Source organism: Anser brachyrhynchus (assembly GCF_964034855.1).
Source record: "Anser brachyrhynchus genome assembly, chromosome: 17".
NCBI lineage: Eukaryota > Metazoa > Chordata > Aves > Anseriformes > Anatidae > Anser > Anser brachyrhynchus.
In genome coordinates, this window is record NC_137710.1 from 6,879,772 (window position 1) to 6,902,327 (window position 22,556).

General features: G+C 41.5%; 1 protein-coding gene across 3 annotated transcripts in view; it reads right to left on the reverse strand.

Annotated features, from left to right (window-relative positions):
* GALNT9 (polypeptide N-acetylgalactosaminyltransferase 9) overlaps positions 1 to 22,556 on the reverse strand; it is a 243,193-nt gene that overhangs the window by 110,579 nt on the left and 110,058 nt on the right. For all 3 annotated transcript variants that reach the window (XM_080558977.1, XM_080558978.1, XM_080558976.1), the window contains one exon: positions 5,191 to 5,371. In XM_080558977.1, coding sequence (XP_080415103.1) covers positions 5,191 to 5,371 — 181 coding nt within the window. The remainder of the gene's footprint in view (positions 1 to 5,190; positions 5,372 to 22,556) is intronic.

A 22,556-nucleotide genomic window follows, 5' to 3' on the forward strand; every position in this document is an offset into this window, starting at 1 on the left:
GGATCACATTAACTTTTCTCAGAAGTATGCATAATGCATCCCAGCAAGTGGTTTTGACAAGTGCATGTGTGCGTATGTGTGGCTGTGGCCTGCATGCAGACAACCCCCAAAAGTTATTTAAATTGCAAAGTCAAGTGTTAGAAAGTTAGAGAATGCCAGATTTACAGGTGTTCAACCTGCTTAATTCAACCTCTTGCAATCCAGCCCATGCACCAAAAAGAACAGGGGAATTGAGGTTAACGTGAGAGAAGATGGTTACATCTAAAACATCTGGTTATCTGACACTTCCCAGTTTTCCAGGGTGCCACATTGCAAAATAAACAGTGTTGGAAATTTTGGGGGGCTTTCCCCTGGACTTTGGATGAAATCCTGTGGGGTTTTATAGGTAAGAGGATGGCTGCAGCTATTTCTGGAGCCTGTTATACCAAATCAGCACGCCCCAGCTAACCCTGCTCTCTCTCTTTGCTCTCAGTACCCCTAACAAATTAAATCACTTGAAGTCAGACAACTAAGCAGGGATTTAGGTGGTTGACTCAGCACTTCTGTTCTGCGTGAGACATCTGTCTGAATTTCGGCTGTGTTGCTCAAGACCTATCTTTGACTAATCAAACACTGTCCCTTTGACATTATGGTAAGAAGAGCATGCACGCAGCCTAGCAGATTTCACAGCATGTCCATGGTAGGATTTGAGGCCATTCTACATCTATACACATCGGTAGAGTCAGCTGATACAGATAGATGTGCTTATGCTTCCCCATGCATATACAGAAGGGCCACTGGACAATACTGACTTTATCTGTGCTTATTACTCAGGTTCATGTCATCACAACCCTCATTCTGAATATGGAAGAACATAAATGGAATTGAATCCGATGACATTTGACCATTAAATAACCCAGAGAATCACAGAGCAAGCCCTAGCCTAGCCATGTGCTTCCAGGGGAAAAATAACCTGCTCCTTACAAGAGAGGCTTCTCTGCTGCGCAGAGGAAATAGGGTATGTTAGTGAGGGCTAGAAAGTCCTGCTGATACGTCACTGCTGAGAACAGAGGTCAGGATGTTAAACGCTCTGAGCTGTCCACAACATATTTTCCATAGTGGCACAGCCCTTGAAAAAATTTAGCAGATGGGGAGCAAAAATGGGGCTGCAGCAGGGACATGCAGAGACCTTTACTACTTTCCTTGTCCCCTACCTTCTTTTGACATTTCCTTGAGAAATTTTTTTCAAGCTTGGTATGTGCCTATATGGCACAGGATGAAAATAATCCCATCACAAGCATTATGAGTTCCCTTGTAACAAAAATAATCCTGCAAAAGTCTTTTGGCATTAAGGTAGATTTCATAAGTACTTCTATAAAATTTACCCTGGAATTTATATAGTTAATAACAGTACCAACTAGACCACTGTTCTACATTTATTTTCATGTATTTTAACACACCAACAAGATATCGACCCCTTTTCTCTGAGTAAATGAAACAAAATCTCAGGTCACTCCAATACTACAATTATTAGCGGAACATTTGTACATACTCATCCATCAAGCATAACAAATCCCAAGTATTCTGCTCCACATTGAACTCAAACACACTTCATTCCTGCTACTTGGCCCCTGCATCTTCTCAGAGCACTCAGCTGCACAGTACTCAGATGCTTCAAGGCAAAAAGTCACTTTTAAGAATTACAAAAATATGCTAAGATCATCAGCACAACTTTAAAATCAGCACATTGGATTTAGATGAAATCCAGTGTAAGATGAAAAATACTGTTCAAGGTCACATTGAATAAACTCACGAGGTGTTGGGAGGCTTTGCATTGTTTTATAAAACAAAATTGCAACAGCTCTATATTACATGTCTCTTGAAACTAAACATAGCTTGGAATATCAACTCACAGTATGTTTTTGAACTGTTTTCCCCAGGGTTGTCTGCATTCTGCAGAGAGACAGGGCAAGCATTCAAACTGTGGGAGGTGCAATATCAGAGAAGAAAAAGCTGAGACATTTATTACACCATGTTAGGATCATACTATAATTTTGTAATTACTGTGTGAATTGTAATCGTAAGCAAGCTATTTACTGTCATTGCTCCGATTTGGCACACAAACACAACATGCACAAAATCTGCTGTTGTCCCCTGCACTGACTGAGCGATTCCTATCTTGAAGAAAAGGCTCTGAGCTCCGGGCATTATCTGCACTGGCAGCAGGTAGGAAGGCAGAGCACGATGCGAGTGCATGGGAAAAGCATCCTGAGAGCATCCTGACTCCCCATCTGGGCTTGCAATTTTACCGCAGTGGAAGGACACGGAGGTGATTCCAATTTCGGAGCCTTCTCGGTCACGCTGCCTGACTGTGCACCTCTTTAGTGCAGCATTATTATTATTATTTTTTTAATTTGCTGTGTGGGGATGAAAATACCTCCTGAAAAGCAATTATACTGCTGCGTGTTTACTGAAGATATGCTAGAGGATGGGAGAAAATGCTTATTCTACCAGAAGATGATACTGGACAAAGATGGTTCAAAAATAAACAGAGAGTTCAAAGACAAGATGAACCAAAAGATGATATTTCTGATCAAATTTCTTCTAAAAGAAGACTAAGCCTGGTATATTACAAGTCCCATATTTGTATAGCAAAATCATGTTTACTTTCATAAATCATGTCTATGCAACCCAGATGATTTTTTTTCTGGTTTTCTCACAGACTGGCCATGGACTTCATGCATTGTCTTGGGCATTAATTCCACCCTGCTTCTCAACTTAAAAATGAAAAGTCCTTCCTTTTTAAAAATGGAATATAGAGGGAATAACATAAATATAAATGACAAGCAGACTGAGAAGGGCTGCATACAAAGTCAGACAAAGAGTGATTTTCCCATAGCTATTTCCTAAAGCTTATCTCAAAGATCTGGTAGTTTAGTTGTCTCCAGTACAGAATTAGAGCAGAGTATCTAAACCACGCAGAAAGTCAAACTCAGCTTTGCCTTATGGCTACAATGCACACTTATCACCTGTTAAGTAAGCATTCAGACATTGTACTACACAGTGAATAAGAAGAGGTTGACTGTTCTGGCCTCTGGCATGCAAATATGTGCCACAAGTAGGGAGAAAAAACTGCCTCTCAACATGAGAGAGAGCTCCCAAGAGAGCCTGGATTTGACTGTGTGTGCATCTGTAGGTGTCAGAGACAAAAAATAAAGATGCTGCTCATGAGAAAGACAGCAGAAATTTCTGATAGAATATGGCAACCGAATGACAGCTGAATCTTCTCTGGTACAAGTGGATAAAGCTCTTCATATAATAAGAGCTTCTGCCTTCCCCAGACTTTCACTCATTTTTCAAAGGAATTTTAATCGGGAAGGTTTTCATGTAACTCATAAGTATCTAGACTCGATTCCAGCACCGAGGTCTAACTAGAACCATCTCAAGAGCGTTAAACACCACAGGGAAGGCCGTTCTCCCAGTACCTCAGTTACTCGTGCAGCATGGCCTGACAAGATTACCGAAACGAGCACGTCAAACAGCTTCTCTGAATGAATCATCAAAGCTTCCAGGTAAAACTGTGGAAGAGTATAACCTGAAGTGAAACATCACTGCATTGCAAACGCTCTCATCCTTCCCAGAGCTGCTGAGTTAGATTCAAGCTTTGCAACCTTTGATTTTCTATTTCCTGGTAGAGCATTCTCATTTCTTATCCACCTGACTGCAGCAGCTAACAACAGGCCAGGTCAAACCTCGCTGAGGTTCACTTGAAAAATTTCACACCGATTTTAAGGGACTTTGAACCAGCTCTGATGTGCAGCTCAAATATTTGCATGATAACCGCAGACTACCTTTTTCCCAGGATTATTTCATGGTAGATTTTTATGATACATTGACACAAATGGGACATATAAGCAGTATCTTTTATTTTTCTCTTTGCCACCTCTTTAATCTAGGTTTTCTTCTGTATAACAAGCGTCTGAGAAAACTAATGCTGAGTCAATACTTCTGAGATTAGATTAATATGTAACACAGCTAATGAAATTTGTGGTTAAGCTGAAGTTTTGTTTTGCTGGATTTTGTTTTTGGCAGCTTGAACTGCCTAAAATCCTAATTCAATTGCAATCTACTCACAGAGCACAGCTGTTTTGCTTGGCTAAACTTTTCTCTCCACTTAATAAGATATTTTTTTATTTAACTTTCAGTTGTGTCTAGGAGCCCCAGTGGGTTTTTTAAAACTGAAGATTATTATTAGAAATTAATTAAGTATTCTTTTCAATTCTGTCTCCTGAGAGTAACTAGGCATTGCTGCTGATCTCCTCTGCATTAAGACATTACTGATTGTCATTCATAGGATGACAGAGAGGATGTCTCATCTGGAAGATGCATCACTCCACAAACATAGAAGATTTGAAAGGCATTTTATAAAAAACACAATAAATCAGTACAAATCTTAAACATAAAATTCCATTGTCAAACATAACCCAGGCATGTGAATTCTATAACACTAGAATAAAAATATACACACATTCCAAAGACAAAAAAATCTAATTGCAATTACAGGACCCTGATGAATTACACTTTATGTTTCATACAGTAGACTCCAACTAAGCAAATCTAAGAACATGAAGTGCAACTAAAGAACAGGCAGATTTGCTAGGGATTGTTCTTATTTGTTTGTTTTAAGTGTCTACAAAGTACCTGTTATCATTGCCCCACCTTCCATGGCACCTGACTACAAGAAGCAGACTAAGGCTGCCAGCTCTGACGGTGGGCTCAGCTGTCTTACCTGGCCTTTTCCAAGTGAACAAAACCCAACGAACATCAATATCCCCAAGTAATTTTTGATCTGTGGCCTTGAATGTGCGTATTAATGCATTACTCACAGAATTAGCTATGCATTTGACGCAGCACTTCATGCTTGAGATGGCAGTTGGTCTTTTTAATTTTCACTAAACTGGAGTCACCGTCCCTGGGGGTCTTTAAGAAAAGGTTGGATGTGGTACTTGGGGACATGGTTTAGTGGGTAATATTGGTGGTTGGGGGACAGTTGGATCAGATGATCTTGGAGGTCTTTTCCAACCCCAATGGTTCTACGACTAAATGTTGTCAGGCTAACCAGGAAGGGATGTGGAGAAAATAATTGTCATCAAGGGTCCAGAGAACAACAATCCATCACTTGCTGTAATAATAATGTGGAATTCAACTTACTTTTTTGGTCTGTAGTCAGGGATGGATCTGTCCAGAGATATCCTGTCACTGAGTTGGGCGTTGTAGCCATATTCTTCATATTTAGTCTCTGATTCATGGCTATCATCTCTCAGGGTAGCAGCCATTCCTCCTTGGCCCAAGCCTCCTGGACCTTCAACTAATCCCATGGGCTTTGCGAGACCTAAATGGAAGAAAAAAATTGAATGATAACATAAAGGAAATGGATCTAACCTCAGAAGTTTTTAGAAAACAAGATCTGAACTCCCATAAAACCCAGATCTGAAATTCTCATGACTCTGCGGAAATTATCCTCAGCTTTTCAAACCAAAGCCCATATCTATACATCTTGCATTATCACTGCATAATTACAAATGAACAAACTATAAAGAAGTAATTATCAGCTTTCACAATTTCCCTTTTTTCCTGCGTAATTCCGTGGAAACAGGAATCTTGTTTCCAAACATTTCAAAATGCCTAATTATCCTTGATTTCATCTCACTGTATCTGCATTTGAAACATGCAAAATCAGAACACACTCATATTAAGAGGTCTTAGGGAACTGTTACCAAACTCACCACTTCCCATATTGGCCTGTTCTGTGGGTTAGGCACCCTCCCTGCTGAGTGTGTTCAAATGACAGTTACCACCACTAGACGTTACACAAACTAGATCACTTATGAAGTCCAGCAGAAGTTCACATACTCAGGAGAGATGGAAAAGGAATATGGGGAGAAATTGGAATTGCTCCAGATCTTCTCTGTCCTACAGATCTATGCCAAGTGGAAAATGCATACTGTGTAAGATACTCAGCTCTATAAAGTTTATGGGATCAGAAAGTTTGGACACACTTGACATAAAACAATTAACCCAGCAATGCTCAGTGCTAAGACATTAGCCAGTCAACAATTGATCTGATAGGTTTTATTCACTACTATATTACTGCTCAACTCAAAAATACATTTAAAACAAAATGAAACAGACGTTTAAAATGTCCATATGATCACATTGCCAAGAACATCTTCCATGGCAACAGGCATTTAATTTGGTGCTGAATTCTGAAAAATAAGTTCCTCAAATACCCTATGTTTAATGTCAACGCTTTTCTTTCCAAAAGGCTGACTATCAACAAGTCATTATAAGCTAAAAAGTTATTCATAATAGTCTTCGGGATACCATACTAAAATGTGTAAATATCCTCCAAATCATCTGCAATGCAGAGCAAAACAATTAGAGTTTGACCTGCTCACCATTTTCCAAATTAAGAATTTTTCAAAATGAATACATTAATATTTCAAATAAATAATTAAACAGGGGAGAGAAGGGCAGAGAAAAGAAAAACTGTCAACATTTGCTAGCAACAGACAAACGAGACGGCACAAAGCTGAGAATGGCTCCTCCAAGTCACAATAAGGTCTGTGACAATTTAGCCCCGCATGCAGGAATTTATCTTGCATCTCATCGCTAACACTGTCCTCACTTGTTAAAGCTCCATCATCTCCGTTTAACCACAGAAGGACAGAAGAGAGGAACAGCGGCTCATTAGTGGTTTGAGAGAGTAAAGTTAGCATTTTCTACTATAGATGCTTATGAGGAAATCTCATGCTAGGGTTAAATACAGAACTACAAAGAGTCTGCCTGAACATAAAAGGACTGAGTACCTTAGGTACTTAGGAATTTTGGTACTGAATTTCAGGCATTCCCTACTAACATACATACATCATACTGCAGCGATCCCAAGTCAGGACATCTTCCCTGTGTCTTCGATGCCTTCTTCGTATTTCACATCACCATATATTGAAATGCTCAACTGTCTCAGAGCAAGTCATGAGTCTTAGCAGGACTAGAAAGGAGGGAAGAAGGAAAACAAGGGAGCCCTACAGAAAAATAGCCTTGCCATGGCCACGCTTTTGAAAAATTCAGACAGCTGTAAGCATTCAAGCCTAGTGAATTGTTGAAAAGATGGGAAAACATGGAGCTCATGCAGCCACGGTCTCATTACAGGGGTGTGTGGGAGGTGAGCTCCAGGTGTCACTAGCAAGTGAGATCAAGCAGAGAATGATGAGCAGAAACCCCACAGGCTACCCAGGCACGACAGGAAGGTGGAAAGATGAAGCTTTATAACAGAATCTTGTTACAAGGTTTAGTTTTGCTGGGACACACAGAGAGAAAAGACCAAAGCACCAAGCCACTGGGATTGAGATGCTGATGTTTAATCACCAATGAACTTCTTCAAAGCTGTAAGTGAAACAAAATGCCAGTAAAAATGAAAGGTACACTCAAGGCAAGGGAATGTCGTATCAGTAGACAGCTGTACTCTTCAGTCAGTCCCAGTGCCAAACTGGGATCTCGGACCACCTTTGATAACTCATCCCCCAGTGTTTGGTAATGCAAAACAGAGCCCTCCCACTGTTTAGTGACTACTCTTCCTCCCAGGCCACGTAGGCTGCCTTCCTCTCCCAGCCACATTTTCCTCCAGTAATGCATGGAACTAACCCAAAAGACAAGCAGGAAACTGTTTGTATACTGTCACAACATGAACAAGAAGAATGCAAGATATCATTTCAGAGGGACTGAGTGGAGTCCCAGCACAGCAACTATTCTAACTCATCACCCTTTTGGTAAAAAATAAATTAAATTAAATAAATGAAAATAAAATAAATCACACAGAATTAAGAACACAAACCACTAAAACTCAGACAATTTGGATCTAATGCAAAAGCTCCAAAATAAGTAAGCTAAAAGTTTCCAAAGTTTATGATGATTATTTCAGATATCTATATAATTTTCATTCATTGCACTATGCTACTCTTGAAATGATGGAACTGTCTCGAGGTATTTGCAGAAGCATTTGGAAAGTCTTTGCATACTTGGCTCAGCCATGCTCCTCCTCTGTGCAAAAGCAGAGGGGGGTAAGAGTCTTGTGATCTTAGACTGACCTCAGCCCGCTTGAAAGCCTGATTTCTCCTTTCTCAGGAAAAACAGAGTTAAGCCAGACCTCTGACCACGAGCGCTAGCTCATGAGTCACAGTTTGCTGCTGAATACACTGGCAGCAGTTCGCTCAGAGACAAATCCGAATCACAGCACTGCGTTGAATCACTGCTTACTAGGAGCCACAACTGAGCATGCTGAATCTGGCCAGGACTTACGATACTGGTTGTAACCCTCTGGTGCAGTCCTGACTGCTTCTGTTTTAATTATTACAAATATTATGATACCTACAGTTTCCCATTAATGCATAAACTCACCAAGAGCTCCTACTCTGAATGACTAATGTTAGCTCAAGATGATATCTTGAAAAACAGTATTTTCCCCCTGAAAATTGAACAGATTTATTTCATGCATTCCAAACTATTCTTTTTTATTGCTCACATTTCTCTGTAGAAATGTACCTTATGAATCTTTCTTCCACTAAAAATGGTTTGAAAATTTCTGAGAACCTCCCATTGTTGCTTTCAGCAATCATCATAAAATAACTAGGGTAACGTTAGTGATCAACCTGTAGCTGGTATTATATTTCTGCCTTCTGCAGGGACGGAGAGGAACTAGCACAAGGGAAGCTTACAATTTTGAATTGATATAATCTTGTCTCCAACTGGGTTGTGAAAAGGAGGAAGCTGTAAGCAAAAAATGGGTATCATGATATTTCGAGTATTTAGGGGCTGTGACTCCTCTAATGAAACAATTTCCTGCCTGAAGAGCAAAGAAACAGACAGCCATGGTTTGTGTTGAAACATGACTAACTTTTCAAGAGCTGTGTTGCAGTTACTGATTTCAAATAACAAAACTCCTTTGACCTTATGAAATGAAGCACTTTAAGACATTAAATATTTCTGAAAGTATTTCAGGGAGCTTCATTTTGAGGGAAGTTACAATGTTTCTCCCTTTTGCTCCACTTTAGGATGAGAGGCCATTTGGCACTTTGACTAGCTTTAGTGTTTGACATTACTTTCTTTAGAAGAGAAGCGCCTAAGGTTGCCATCCCTGGCCTGACAACTAGTCCTTACTCAAGTAATTACAGAAATGACATGTCTGAGACTCCAGATCTCTCCCCTCCCAAAAGGAAGAACATAGCAACCTCATCTTCCTGCAGAACACGGTCTTAGATTTACAGCACTAATGGAAAATAGAGATGCTGCATGCCTGTTCTACTCCTCTTACATATGGCATTTAAAGAGGGCTCAGTTGCCAAGAAAAGTCAGCAGTTCCTCCCCCACCCCCAAAGAGCAAACAGGCCTTATTAAAAGGGAGTCAAATTAGGCACTTCAGAAGCTAAAGAATCCAGAAAGCTAGATACTTCATTAAGCCTATGTCCTTGAAAGACTGCAACATGGAAATTTATTTGCTGATCGTTTAGAATCATCTGGGCTGGGTTCTGATGTTACATCAAAGCAAATTGAAGATGACTTCATTAAAGTTAACTGACCTGCTTTGATGAAAGGGACTCCAAGATGTGGCATGCTTGTTTGGCTTCAAGCAATGATTTAATTCCAGTAGTTGAAAACTTCATTCTTTATACTACCCGTTCCTGCAGTTTACAGAACAAAATGCTTGCATCTTTAAGGCACAAGGAAGAGGGGAATGAAACTTTCAACACACAGGGGGCATCAAGCAGCTCGCTTGCAAATTCTCCTATGAGAGAAATAGCTAGATAGCCTTCCAAACCATGCATAATGACAATTACTTTGTATACTTCACTCCTAAATCTGATATTCTAGCTCTTCATGCTGCTAATCTGATTTCTTCTAGGAAAAAGTCATCATCTGACTTGCTCTCAGAACACATTGCTGTGAGTTTTTTCCCCATTCTATTACCCAAATTTTAGCTTAACTGACCTGCAATTATTATAGCAAAGCGCTAGCATTGATATGGCAGCAACTAGACAAATTACATTGCGTTGCTCCATTCTGCAAGAAAAGCACTACATCGTCTCCAGAAGTTCTCAGGAGCAATGAATACAGTATAATTTATAAATGTGTGTGTGTTAAGCGCAGCAATTACAGGCAATGTTATTCAATGCTTGGATGGTTAGCTAGACACAATGTGACTCTCACATACAATAACATCTGCATAGCATTTTTGTTCTCAAAAGGTTGCCTGTTGCTTCAGCAAGTGTCTCCTCGATAGAGTGCTTTACCCTCTGGCTACCTAAGTCAAGACCGTAACTCCCTAACCCCCATACCCACAGTCACCTGCATTGGTCAGCCTTTTATGAAGGTAAAATAAGTAAATAGAAAGGGGTATCAGCTCAGCAGCATGTTCTCAAAGAAAGGTCATAAGAGATGGGATCAGGAGAAAGGTGATGGGGAGCAGTGTCCACAGGTTTGGTTGAGGCAGAGGCTGCTGGTGGATAAGACCCCTTGCAGCACATCTTCTGGACCTCACCCCTCAAACGCCCCATGGTTTGGGGCTGCTGAGCAGAACCATCTCCTCAGAGACCTTCCAGGGGGCAGAACATGGGAATGAAACCCAGGAGGGTGTGGAGGAGCAGAACACGCTACAACCATGCTCCCACAGGGTGCATAGGTCAGTTGCCAAAGACAGGGAGTCAGTAAAGGGAAAGTCATTTGCGCCTTGGGTCCTGGTTTTTTTTTTTTTTCTGCTCGGTGAAAACCCAGGCAGCCTTCAAGGACTGCCCGTGGGAGAATTCATTCCCAAGGGTCTTACCTACTGGAACAACAGGGAAAAGGATACGTTTCTGGAAATACTGCTGCTGGGCAGAGAGACAATTGCTATTGATTTCATATGCTGGGTGTTCAGGTCCTACAACGACAGGGAACACAAAACCTAAAAAAGACAGATGGGGAAGTGCCTCTGGTTCAATTCCCAGCATATATCTGGGTTTTAACCCAAGCAGATCAGACAGGGAATCTTCTCCATTTTCTTCTTCTTTTAAAGCTTGCTGCAGACTTCCAGATCCTCCTCTTACATTTGACTTGTCTCCCTGTGGCTGTAACTAGCACCCATTTCTCCCGTGTGAATTTCTCCCATTTCTTCCAGCCTGCGAAGCTGCTGAGGACAGGGCACATCCACGGTGCTGCCGGCGTTACGGGGCAGCTCTTGTCAGGGCGAAGGATTGACAGCAATCCCACTGCCAGCTGACTCAGCTCTGAAACCGTGATGGGCAGAGAGGGGAGAGGGGGAACAACACTAGCAGTGCCCAATGAACTGCTATTTTTAAAGCTGTCTTTTCGTTAAATTTTTAGACTGAGAAGATCTACAGCCAGTACGCTGGTATCACTCATACCCAGTTCAATGCCGCAGATGACAATGAGGTCAGAAATAATTAGTGTCTGTCATTCATTTCAAATTTATTGTTCTCACTGCAGAGATTTCTGTATATGACAGAAATTGCTGGGAGAATGGAGAGCAGAATGAACCAGTCTTAGTTTCTTAACTAGATTAATTACTCTGCAGGATGCATAATTTTCTAGGAAGAAAAGAGACCTTCTATTTTTCACCATAAATCCTGTCACAATGGGAAAATTACTGAAGAGATTTACGTGAGAAACTACGGCAAAAGCAGGATCAAAATACATTTGTGACTATTTTAGTCTTTTTTTTAAAATATGTATATATATTTTTGCAACACAATTATGGGCAGCTGTAAATCAGGTTCAGCCAAGGTTCTCAGACATAATTAACCTTTTGCCAATTCAAAATAAAGATAAGCAACTGAGAATAATTACATGCCCACATTCACAATAGCACAGAGCTGTTCAGAGCCTTTTCCTGGCCCTCCTGCCACTTCTGGCAAGGTCACCTTCCCCTTCAGCACCTGCGGCTCTTTACCTACTCTTCATTTTGACCAGCTACACTCTAGAATAGCTCCAGAAAACTATGCTGTTCCTAGCACCTTAAAAGGAGGGAATAAACCATTTCCTTCAAAAAAAAAAAAAATCTGGCACAGTCACCCAGCAGTTTTACCTGCAACTCCTGAAACACTTCTCTTTTAAACAGGAAACATAAAACTCATCAATATAACAGTTGTATCCTTCCTTTTCCAACTCCGATCTCTCACTTGAAAACATGTCTGCATACCATGGAAGGCGATAAAAATCTTTAGATGCTTGTTTAACCAAGAACAATCAAAAAAATAAAATAAAAGATCAGGGGCAATAGTAACTCTACATAGATCGACAAAGCTGACTTTTAGCATTGCCAGTTTTATCTTTTGAGTGAAAATAAAAAGGTTCATAGAGTCGAGACCAGGTTCAGCTCATTAGTTGTCTTGATGTTTATAGCTCCATTTTAGTGAGCCCTAAAAATAACTATGAGGAAAATGGTTTCCAAAATACCATGTTTAAATCAGAGAAAGGCTCAGTCGTGCACAAGCTTGGATTGACTCACATGCCCTTTCGTTGGGCTACTAAATACAAAGCAGCCCCCACTGTACGGACAGTACTTGGAGCTCTTTTTTAACCGTCACTGAAACGTCATAGTGCTTCCTGAACACCACTGAGGCTGGACTCCCAATGCCCCTTGAGGTTGGAAGAAGTCATCCTCCCTGTCCTTGGGCAGAAATGAGGTTAAGGATCTCCTCAGGATTGCAAAAGATACGGTGGCAGAACCAGAAACCAAGAACAGTGACTGCCTGCTGTGGTTAGCAGGGAAATTTAAAAACTCAGTTTTTTTCACAGGCCTACTCCAGCAAAAACCGAAGCATCTTCCACACAGTGATTTCCTGTGAGGTTCGCAGATGCTAATGGTATGGGCTCTCTTAATGGCATCACATATAGGATGGTATTTTTCTCTTCTCCATCCTGCAACAGCACCCTAACTCTGCCAAAATGCTGAACAAGTTTTATAGCCTGTGCTTTCTTTTCTCTCCTCTCCCACACTGTGCGCTTTATTTTTGCCAGAGGGATCCATGCCAAAATTTGCCAGGAACAGCTATCTGTGTCTTTCATTGGCTCCAACCAGTACTGCACAAACCCTGGTTAATGAAGAAATGATCATAGCTAAAGAGTGGCTCTCTGAAATTATCATTTTGGAGAATATCCAAAAATCGTTTTGTCCCACAGACATAAAGATGTTGGTAAATGTATTTGCAGCTCAGCGCATCAAAATTAAACCTGGAAAAGTAAACCATTGTGCAGCTGCAAGCACAAGGATCTGCAGTATCCAGAAGGAAGTCATCTTTGAAACTATTTCACCATTAAAACTATTTCAGTCAACTTTGTAAAGAGTAGTACTCATCATGAGGAGTCAGTAGTGTCTGGCTCATGACTCGATCTAAATGTTAAACAGCGTCTGGCCCTTACTTCTGCGTCTCTCAACTTTCCATATCCCAAATCAGTTTCTTCTGACACCACCTCTCAACAAACCTACCTAATATCTAAGATTTGCTGCCCAGGGAACTGATCTGAATTTTGTCCCTACCAAAGGTGCTTACTTTCTGAGCTAGGATGAATGATGTAGGTGAATGCGATTTAGTTTTACATACAGAAACATCCAACAAATCACACTCCGCAGGGACACCGGCTCCAACTCTTTACAAAGAGGAGAGTAAAGAACAAAACTCCATCCAATTTAAATGACTCCAGCACTTCCATTTATCTGAAATCCAAAACACAGTCTCATTTTTTATAGTTGTAATCAAGTTTGCTGCTTCCTTGCTTGGAAGATTTATGTCACCTAGTATCTAGTATCAGCACCAAGTATCTCTGAAGATGCAGCATGGAGAAGACAAACAGTATCCCGTGGCTGATGGGTTGAAAAGGAAAAAGTACAATAACTTCTTGCAAAGCTGAAGCTCTTACTGTACAACTTTTTCGCCCTAGGAACTAGGAGGTGGCAGTGTTTTTGTACCTTGACCTCTTGTTTCCAGACCGTTCTTTCTGTTCAAATGGAAGACTAAAATATTGTTTCTCAACCTTCGTCCACAGGTGACTGTCAATCCTCCAAGACATTTTTCTGTGATAAGACCACTGAATCGAGGCAGAGGGATGAAGTGACTTGGCAGCCTTTTACAAGCCTCATTTTTTGTTCACTGGCTCAGCAGAAACAGTAGCACTGCATAGGCTACTCCCCTCTCTGGACACAGAATTCATTAGTGCTTTTTAATTGGAAGAAATACTGTGTTTTTATGTACAGATATCTAATATCAAAAGTAATTGCTTTTATAGAATACTCATTTGGAGCTGGTTTCCCCTTGAGAGGAGAAAATGTATTCTAATTACAGCAGATAATTCAGGAGGAGATAAACAGATTGATGACTGGAAAGACCAAGAAACAGGAGCTATGCAGACATTGGAGATGAAGATAAAAGTCCATTTGTAAGGTAGGATGTCGATCCCAAACTGATAGATAGTAAGGGAGATGCCAGAGTTTTGTTAGAGCCTTGATATAAGTAAAATCAATTTCCAAAGAGCAGGAATCCTTAAACAGGGGAGAGATATGATACATTCCTAAACTTAAATTTTGAGTAAAAAACAAAAAACATGACTCTATCCCGTATGCAAAATTCTAAGTTAAATATCAGTGATTATGATTTTTTTTTATATTTTAATTTTAATGATCAAAAAGCTCATTCACAGCAAAAGATCAGTTTGCTTTCTTTAAATAAATAACAGATACCAAGATTATTCTAGAAGTTTTAAAATCCCAGCTGACTTGTGGCTTGTGCTGGTGAAATACATAAAATGGATTTTTTCTTCAGGGCTTTGGAGGAAAGCCAGAAAACTCCTCCTCTGGTGATGGCATAAATCTGGAGTTACGAAAACGGGGGCTGAAACGTTGGGGTAGCTGCCCGGCAGCCCATTGATATTAAAAGGAAACAAAATCTGAGTGTCATCGGTTTGGTATCTGGCCTCTGGCAGCAGTCAATACCTGAGGCTTCAGAGGAAGTGAAACACAAATCATAAAGCACTTGGCCAATTAAACTCTGCACAGTCCCTGGAAGCAGAGTTCTCTTCTGAACCCCATAGGCATGTAACTAAAGCCCTGAAGCATAATATTAGATTACCCTCATTATCTTAACTCAGACAGGTAGAAATGGGGATTAAAACTACCCAGCTCCCTTTGAAAGCCCAGCCACTAATACTGGATTCAATGGCCTCCTGCAGCAATGAGTTCTCTGGCACTGTCACGGTCAGAGTGTCACTGACTCACATGGAATGGATCATCTCTACCAATATATTAAATTTTCTTTAATTTTTTCAGGGAAACAGAGGTGAGAACTCTTGGAGAAACTGATCATTAACACAATAACAGAACCATTCTGGAGAAAGGGAAGGGGTTTTCTCCTGAAAGCCCTAAGGGACATGAGCTAAAACTTTGGGACAGTTTAATTAGCTTTAGGAACAAGACCGCTCCTAGCCAAGCTAAAGGGCTTTCATCTCACAAATGAGCAAAAGACCTTTCAAAAAACAAGCAGTTTGCTTGTGTGACTCAGAGGTAGGGAGTGGAAGCGGCAGGTGATGGCAGGAAGGGAATTCTGACACGAGGACTGGGGACAGAGCCCACAGCTGGCACTGGATGCAGTGACATTTTCTTGCACCTACGGAGCTGACCACACATCCCTAAACATTAAAAACACCCTTTTGATTTCTGCCATTATTCTGGGTGAGAAATCCCTGACTGGCCCATTTTTGGGCCAGCTTGGCTATAGCAGTAAATCCCACAGGTCTGGGATACATAAGGAAGAAATTATCTTTAAACACAAGGAATCTCAAAAAACATATCAAACTTCAGGTCCTATGTAGGCTTATCTTACTCTAGGCTCTATTGTGCTGATATTAAAGGCTAATCTAATCAAAAGCTGCATCGCATCTGATACTGCCAAGCCTGCTAAATTAATTCCTTTCAGCCCAGGTTTCATCCAGGCACCCGCTGTGTCTCAGAGGGATTGTGTCCAAGACTAAGCAAGACACTTTTCTCCCTGCTCAAGGGTGTTTGGTGAGCTGCCGACAAGGGCCAGACAAGCCCATCTCCTGCAGCATCATTTTGCAATCATTGTCCACATTATTTGCAGACATTCATATGCCTCCCCAATCATTTACCTAAACAGCCTGCTATTAAATTAAACTAACATAATCGCACAGACAGCTTTCCCAATAACAAAGTTGCATACAACATTTGCCATTTGCATGACTGAAAAGCTCCCTGTTGTTCGACCCATTTTACACAGTGGAGAATGACAGCATTAAATCCAGCCATGGTCGCTACTGGAACTCAAAAATCACATTATGCTTCAAAGTAGGATCTCAATTTTCCACAACTGTGAAATTAGTCACCAAGTCCACCTATGGCAATGCAACGACATTACAGAGACAACGCAACGCCTACAGACCTGCTGGCTGTATGTACTGCTCTCCCTGGGGGCTGGAATTAGATGAGCTTTAACGTCCCTTCCAACCCAAACCATTCTACAGTTCTATGTTTCTGTGATCATCTGGTGTCTTTTAGGACAATGAGGGAATCAAACGACCTGAAAAGCTCCCCAGTTCTGTCAGAGCAGCACTGGTTCCCAATCTGCTGCCTCCCACCCTGCTTATCAGGCAGTCCTCCTTGGGAATAGATGACAGGAGAGATCAGCTGCCACTGAGGACACAAGGTTGTAAATACTTCCATCAGATCTCTTCAGAGAAACTTGCCCACTCTTGAAAATCAGGTAATTTGAATACTGGTTTTGACAGGAGCCAGAGAGAGCGTTAATTCCTCCATTTTCCTTTGACTGTGATATCGTTGTGCAGGCTCTTTACAGGTGGCATACTTTTCCTTTGCATCATTACACAGCAATATTGACAGCTGGCTTCAAAACACAGTCATTTTCCTGACAGCCTACCTATTTTACATCTGTAGATATGAGTATTTTTCTTGAATTATGTTTGCCTCTTTTTCAGGCATATCTTTGTGACCGTTCATGGAGTTTAGCTCAGAAACCTGGTTTGAAATAGAACCTACATCTTTGCTTTTCCTCCTCTTCCTTCACTTTTATTTTTGTATCTCATGTCAACATACACTACAGCTGTGCCTTGCTTGTCAACGCCAGGCTGCAGTGCCTCCTTCCATCAACCTCTTAATACACATTTGATTTAATTTTCTACCAGCAGGAGAGGTCAGTCCAAAAAAAAAAAAACACAGGACACGTCTAAAAGAGCAAAAACACAGCCCAGAACCCAGCATCTAAACCAAACTGCTTACAAATCAACAATTTATGGCTACCATGGATGAAGACAATTACTATGCAGAGGGTCCTCAATGGTGAGAAAAATTGGCAACCAAATTTATAGCAGATCTATTACAGGATGTGCCAAAACTGAGGGTCTGATTCTGTCCTATTCACAGGGGAGTAGGAGTAGAAGGAGTCCACAATGCTGAGAGTCATACTTGGTTCTTAAGTGCCTTGGTATTGCACATAATTAGTTAGGAATGTAGTGGGGAAAAATACAAAGAATCAGGTACTGTACTGTCTGGAGAAAGTAAATCAAAGTAGGAGATAGTTTTGCAAACAAAAAGGAAAAATTAGAATAAATAGCATTTGTCAATAAAGTTGAGAAAATAAAGATGTGATGTTTTAGCAAAATATTGGCACAGTGTTTTATTTAAAAGCAGTAATAAAAACATTGAATAGTTTGATTTCTGCCCTTTCTGGTTTATTGTTGATATAAAGATAAATTGACTCAGACTTCCAGGAGTGGGAAAGCTACGATCCACTCTTACAGGCACTTTAAAAAACAGCATTGCTGTAATACCCAATTCATTATTAACAAGATTGGCTTCATTGCATGTTGGGATTTTTATGAATTGACTGTGACCTACAGCTTGCTTAGGCCCTGACAAACTTACTCCAAGACAAAGTGGGCTTTGCTTGGCAAAGGGAGTGCATTTGGCAAGTGCAGGCTACTTTGATCCACCTACAGGGCATGTTTAAAGCCATCGCATGCATATAGACTTCAGACCATATATAAATTCATGGCTGAGTTCTGGAAACTGTGGTCAGACTTCTCCAATCTACCTCCCTAATTCCACTGACTGCAACAGTGCTTATCTGGTTTAACAAAGGCAATGTAAAAAGAAATTCAAGTTTTCAGTGCCTCATTTTTTCTTCAAGCTTTCCTTTCCACAGAAATTCCATAAAAGAATGAATTTGCCTGTCCCCTGATGTGTCTCAGGTTTGTACTTACAGTTGCATTATGAGATGCTAAATTACACAGTAAAGAAAGAAGTGAAGACAGGGATGTAAGGTGCCTTTATACCGGAGAAGATCCTTCAGTGAAGAGACAGGTATGAACCAGAGCAATGCACCTGAATTGCAGAAAATGGAGGTCTGAGCCTACAGTTTGGACACATTGCTGCTCAGGGACACAAAGCAGATGCATCAAACAGTTGTGCTTAAACTTCAGGGCAAAGCCACACTTCCTATAAGCAGAAAGATATTTCCAGCACCCAGTGAAAGCCCACGCTGAGCCCTCTGGGCCATGGAAGGTATCTGAGGAGGTGAGCAGCAGGGCACGCTTCACTCTGCCTAGCAGAGAGCAGCACAGCATCGTTTTCCCTGCTCCTTGCATATTTTAATCCTTCAGTCACTACTGAAAGGTGATGAGACAGGCTGGTGGGACCCGCGTCTACCATTTCAGGAAACTAAAAATAAAAGAGGTTCTCCTGCAATGCTGGTTTAGTCTCAGGGAAATTTCATGCTGCTATAGTTATTTACCTAAATAAGCAGGAAAACAGGAAAAAATGTTTACATTAACGTATCTCCAATTAACAGAGCAAGCAGCATTTGGTTCCTTTAAAATCTTAGGATTTGATTTTTATCTTTGTGTTTAAATGAGAAAAAATCCCATTTGTCGCTGATACAATTTTTAGCCCGATTTGCTAAGGAAAACCAGTTTGTGGGATAATGCTGTCTGCATCTGCCCACCAATCCTCCCTCTCTCATAGCCTCTGCGCACCTCTGCTCGTTAGAATTTGAGGACTAGGTCTAATTTCAGCCAAAGCTTGGCAGACAATCAGAGGTCTCCAAAAATCACATTTCTGCAAGTGTCACAAAAGTCGACATCTGGGAAGAAAGCAGAATTTAAATGCCCCTACGGAGAGAAGAGGTTCAGTGAAAGCTCAAACACAAGAGACCTACCAGAGCTGTAAGAGACCCCCCAAGAATTCACAGCCAGGTCCAACCCCCCCAAAAGTCAGCTTTCTTGTTTTTGCTGCTCAAGGAACTAAGTGCTTATTCTGAGGGCTAATTGCAGTAATTACAGGATGTCTAGGTCTGTTGGACATCTGGCTGTTGTTTATCCCACTGACGAACACCACCGCTAGGTAAGACACTGCACAAATTAGTGTGGACTCAGACCCCCCCAGCTAGGTAGATATGGGGACGGGAAGAAAAAGAGCAGAGAGGTGAGCCGGCGCCACAGCTACAGAGCAAAGCAAAGGCACAGCAGAAAAGGAAGCCCAGGTCTCCCTAGCATGAGTCTTGTATTTCAGCAGCTCTAAATACTTTCTCAAAGGTTAGCACTGGAGCTGCTCCTTCAGCCCCCAGTTCCTGTCTCCACGAGCTCACACATGCTTCTTGTCAGGTCTTAGAGGCGATGATGAGAACCAGGTTATGAGATAAAAGAGCATGCTTTTTGGCCACAGACTGGGGACTCGATGAATTAACGAGGTATGACTGTAACCCCATTTAAAACCACTTTCCCTGTAAAGATACCATGGTAAGGAAAATTCATATGGAAATGCTCAATTCACTAAATTAGCACTTTTCCCCTAGGAAGGGAGAGAGACATAGGTGAAGCACCATAATGACGGGACACACAGCACTCCATAAAACTCTGCTTCCTTCCTCTGGCATTTATTAAGAAAGTAATCTGACTATTTATAGTAGAAGTGCTTCTCGTGTCCCCCACCTCTCCCCAGCTTTGAAAAGAATATAAAGCAAGGTATGTTCCCAAATCCACATGGCCTCGGCAGCAGCATGTCAAACAAAACATTTTATCAAACAGGGTATTTGTCAGTTCAGTATATGGCAATACTTTTGAAAATAATCAACTTCTACTTCCACAACCATATGCTCAGACGCTTGTGTCTGGCACAGAACAGCTGTAGGCATGCAATATTACCAATAAAGCAGGCATGCAATATTACCAAAACAGATTAGAGGCATCTTCTTTCAGTTCAGCGACAAAAAACTGCTCTGGACTTTACCGAAGCAACCTGTTGTATGCTGCGCTGCCAGAAAGCTCCACCTCTCCTTAGGGCAACAGCAGTCCCAGCAGGACTCACGCACAGACACGATTCCAGTTCACCAATCCCACATTTACTTCACTGACTGCAAGCAATTTTAATACGCATTTCACAAAGTATTTTACCAGTTTCATTCTTCCACAACCTCCAATGTGTCTCTAAGACAACAACATTCATTCTCTAGCTTCTTGTCAGCATAATTAAATGCTGAGAGTTGCCTAAACACCAAGTGCTGTAACATATGCAGAAATGCCCCCTGCACTGATCAGCACCTTCTCTGAGGCTGCATCGCTCAGCCTGCGCTGGCACGCCAGCCTGTACCACCCTAGCTTCAAAGTTACCCCATGACTTTGTTCGCTCATGAACATTTCTCTCCAATTTCTGTATATCTTCTCTTTGCTCTTCATGCTGCGCAAGGAAGGCTTTAAACATCTCACTTTGCAAATTTTTTAATGCATGACAGAAAGAGGGAGACAAAGGATCCGGTTATTCGGCAGGTCGGGTTCAGAATGAACCCCGGGAGAAAATCTTGATTCCCTGAACCCATCCAAGAGGACTCTCTGGAGCCTGATTTGGGGTTTTGTAGGCCTCTGAATATGGGAACCATACCTAGTCAACTCTTTCAGAAAACAAAAGGTTTTACATATAGCCCCACTGGATACGAAGCATTATAAAAGCCCCTTCTGTTCCAGAATTAATTTTCTGTTGAATGAAAACGTATCGAGCCAGATGGATCTATTTCAAGAGGAGGATCGCACTGGCATAGGTTTAAAATCAAAGATGATTGATTTTGTATATTCAAAAATGGAGTAGCTGAGAGCAAAGACCATTTAAAAGTGGCAGAAAAGATAAGTCACCAGGAAGAAATACAGAAGCAGGCTTCAGTGGAGCACTCGGCCGTCCGCACACCTGTGACTGCGCTGGAAGTCAGAAGCCTAAACCCACCAACCTGGATTGAGGGGATTCTCCCTATGACACAAATTACATAACAGAACCACCAAACAAATGTGGTTTCCAAACCCAAGGTTAACACAGGAAAACTCCTAAACCACTCAGCCACCCATTTTTCTAAGCCCAAATCACTCACTGCTTGTGTGAATTTTGTTTCAGCAGCCAGGCAGCTTGGTATGAGGTTGCTTAATAACTTGAACGTGACCAGCTCACTCTTACCTTACATTCCACTCCCATCTGTTACATGGAGCCACCTGCAATCCATCATCATGTTTTAGGATTAGCAGCTCTGTGCAGCAGTCTGCGTTTCCTATTAGAGGTGTGAACAGCACTAGCCCCTGCTCTGCACCTCTAGTGCAGTGCTTGTAATACAAACAACAGGGGAACGCACCGAGCTCGTCGGCTAGCTGACACCAGCACAACGGGTATCAAAATCATTTTGATCTGCAGGGTGTGGTTGTGGTAGTCGCCCATGGGACTGAGCTTCTTTGCAGATGCAAAATGATGCAGCTATCAGTAACCTCCTTTTACACGTGGCGGGATGGCTGGAAATCTGCCTGACAAGGAATCTGTAAAGCAACTGCAAGCTTTAATCCCAAGGAAGACTAACCTTTAGGTTATACAGCGCTATTTCAATGGGCGATTTTTTTTGTCACTGCCTTCAGTTCAGTATGCACAGGAAAGAATGCCACAAGTCTTTTCTACAACACAAAGCTTGCTTGAAATGAGTTAATATAACAAAAATACATTTTTATTTACAAAACCTTCACAACCTAGAGGCATCTGAGAGCTGTGGAAAAAAAATAAATTCAAATTCTAAAAGGGCAGTGAGGCCCCACTGCCAAATAAAATACAAAACCAGCATAAAGAGTCCAAATGAAAACCAACCAATTAACCCTGTCACCCCACCAAAAATGCCACAGAGATGAAATGAGATGCAAACCTCCAGTATTGCAGGAGAGGGCTTTTCAGTTGCCATGGTGGGTACCTTCCAAAGAAAATGAGCTCCTGTGCAACAAAACCCCTTTTGCTTTGGGGATAGTATCACAGTACCCTGGCTAGGATGCTGCTCTGGGCTGTGGGAAACAGGAATTAGAGACTCTGTGACCTTGCACAAGTTCCTGACGCAGCCCAAAGTGCTCTAACGCACTGAGGATAACTCCTAAATGCCATCCTCTGGGGTCCGAGCTGTGTGCTTGCAGTAAGGACCTGCTCTCCACCCAGA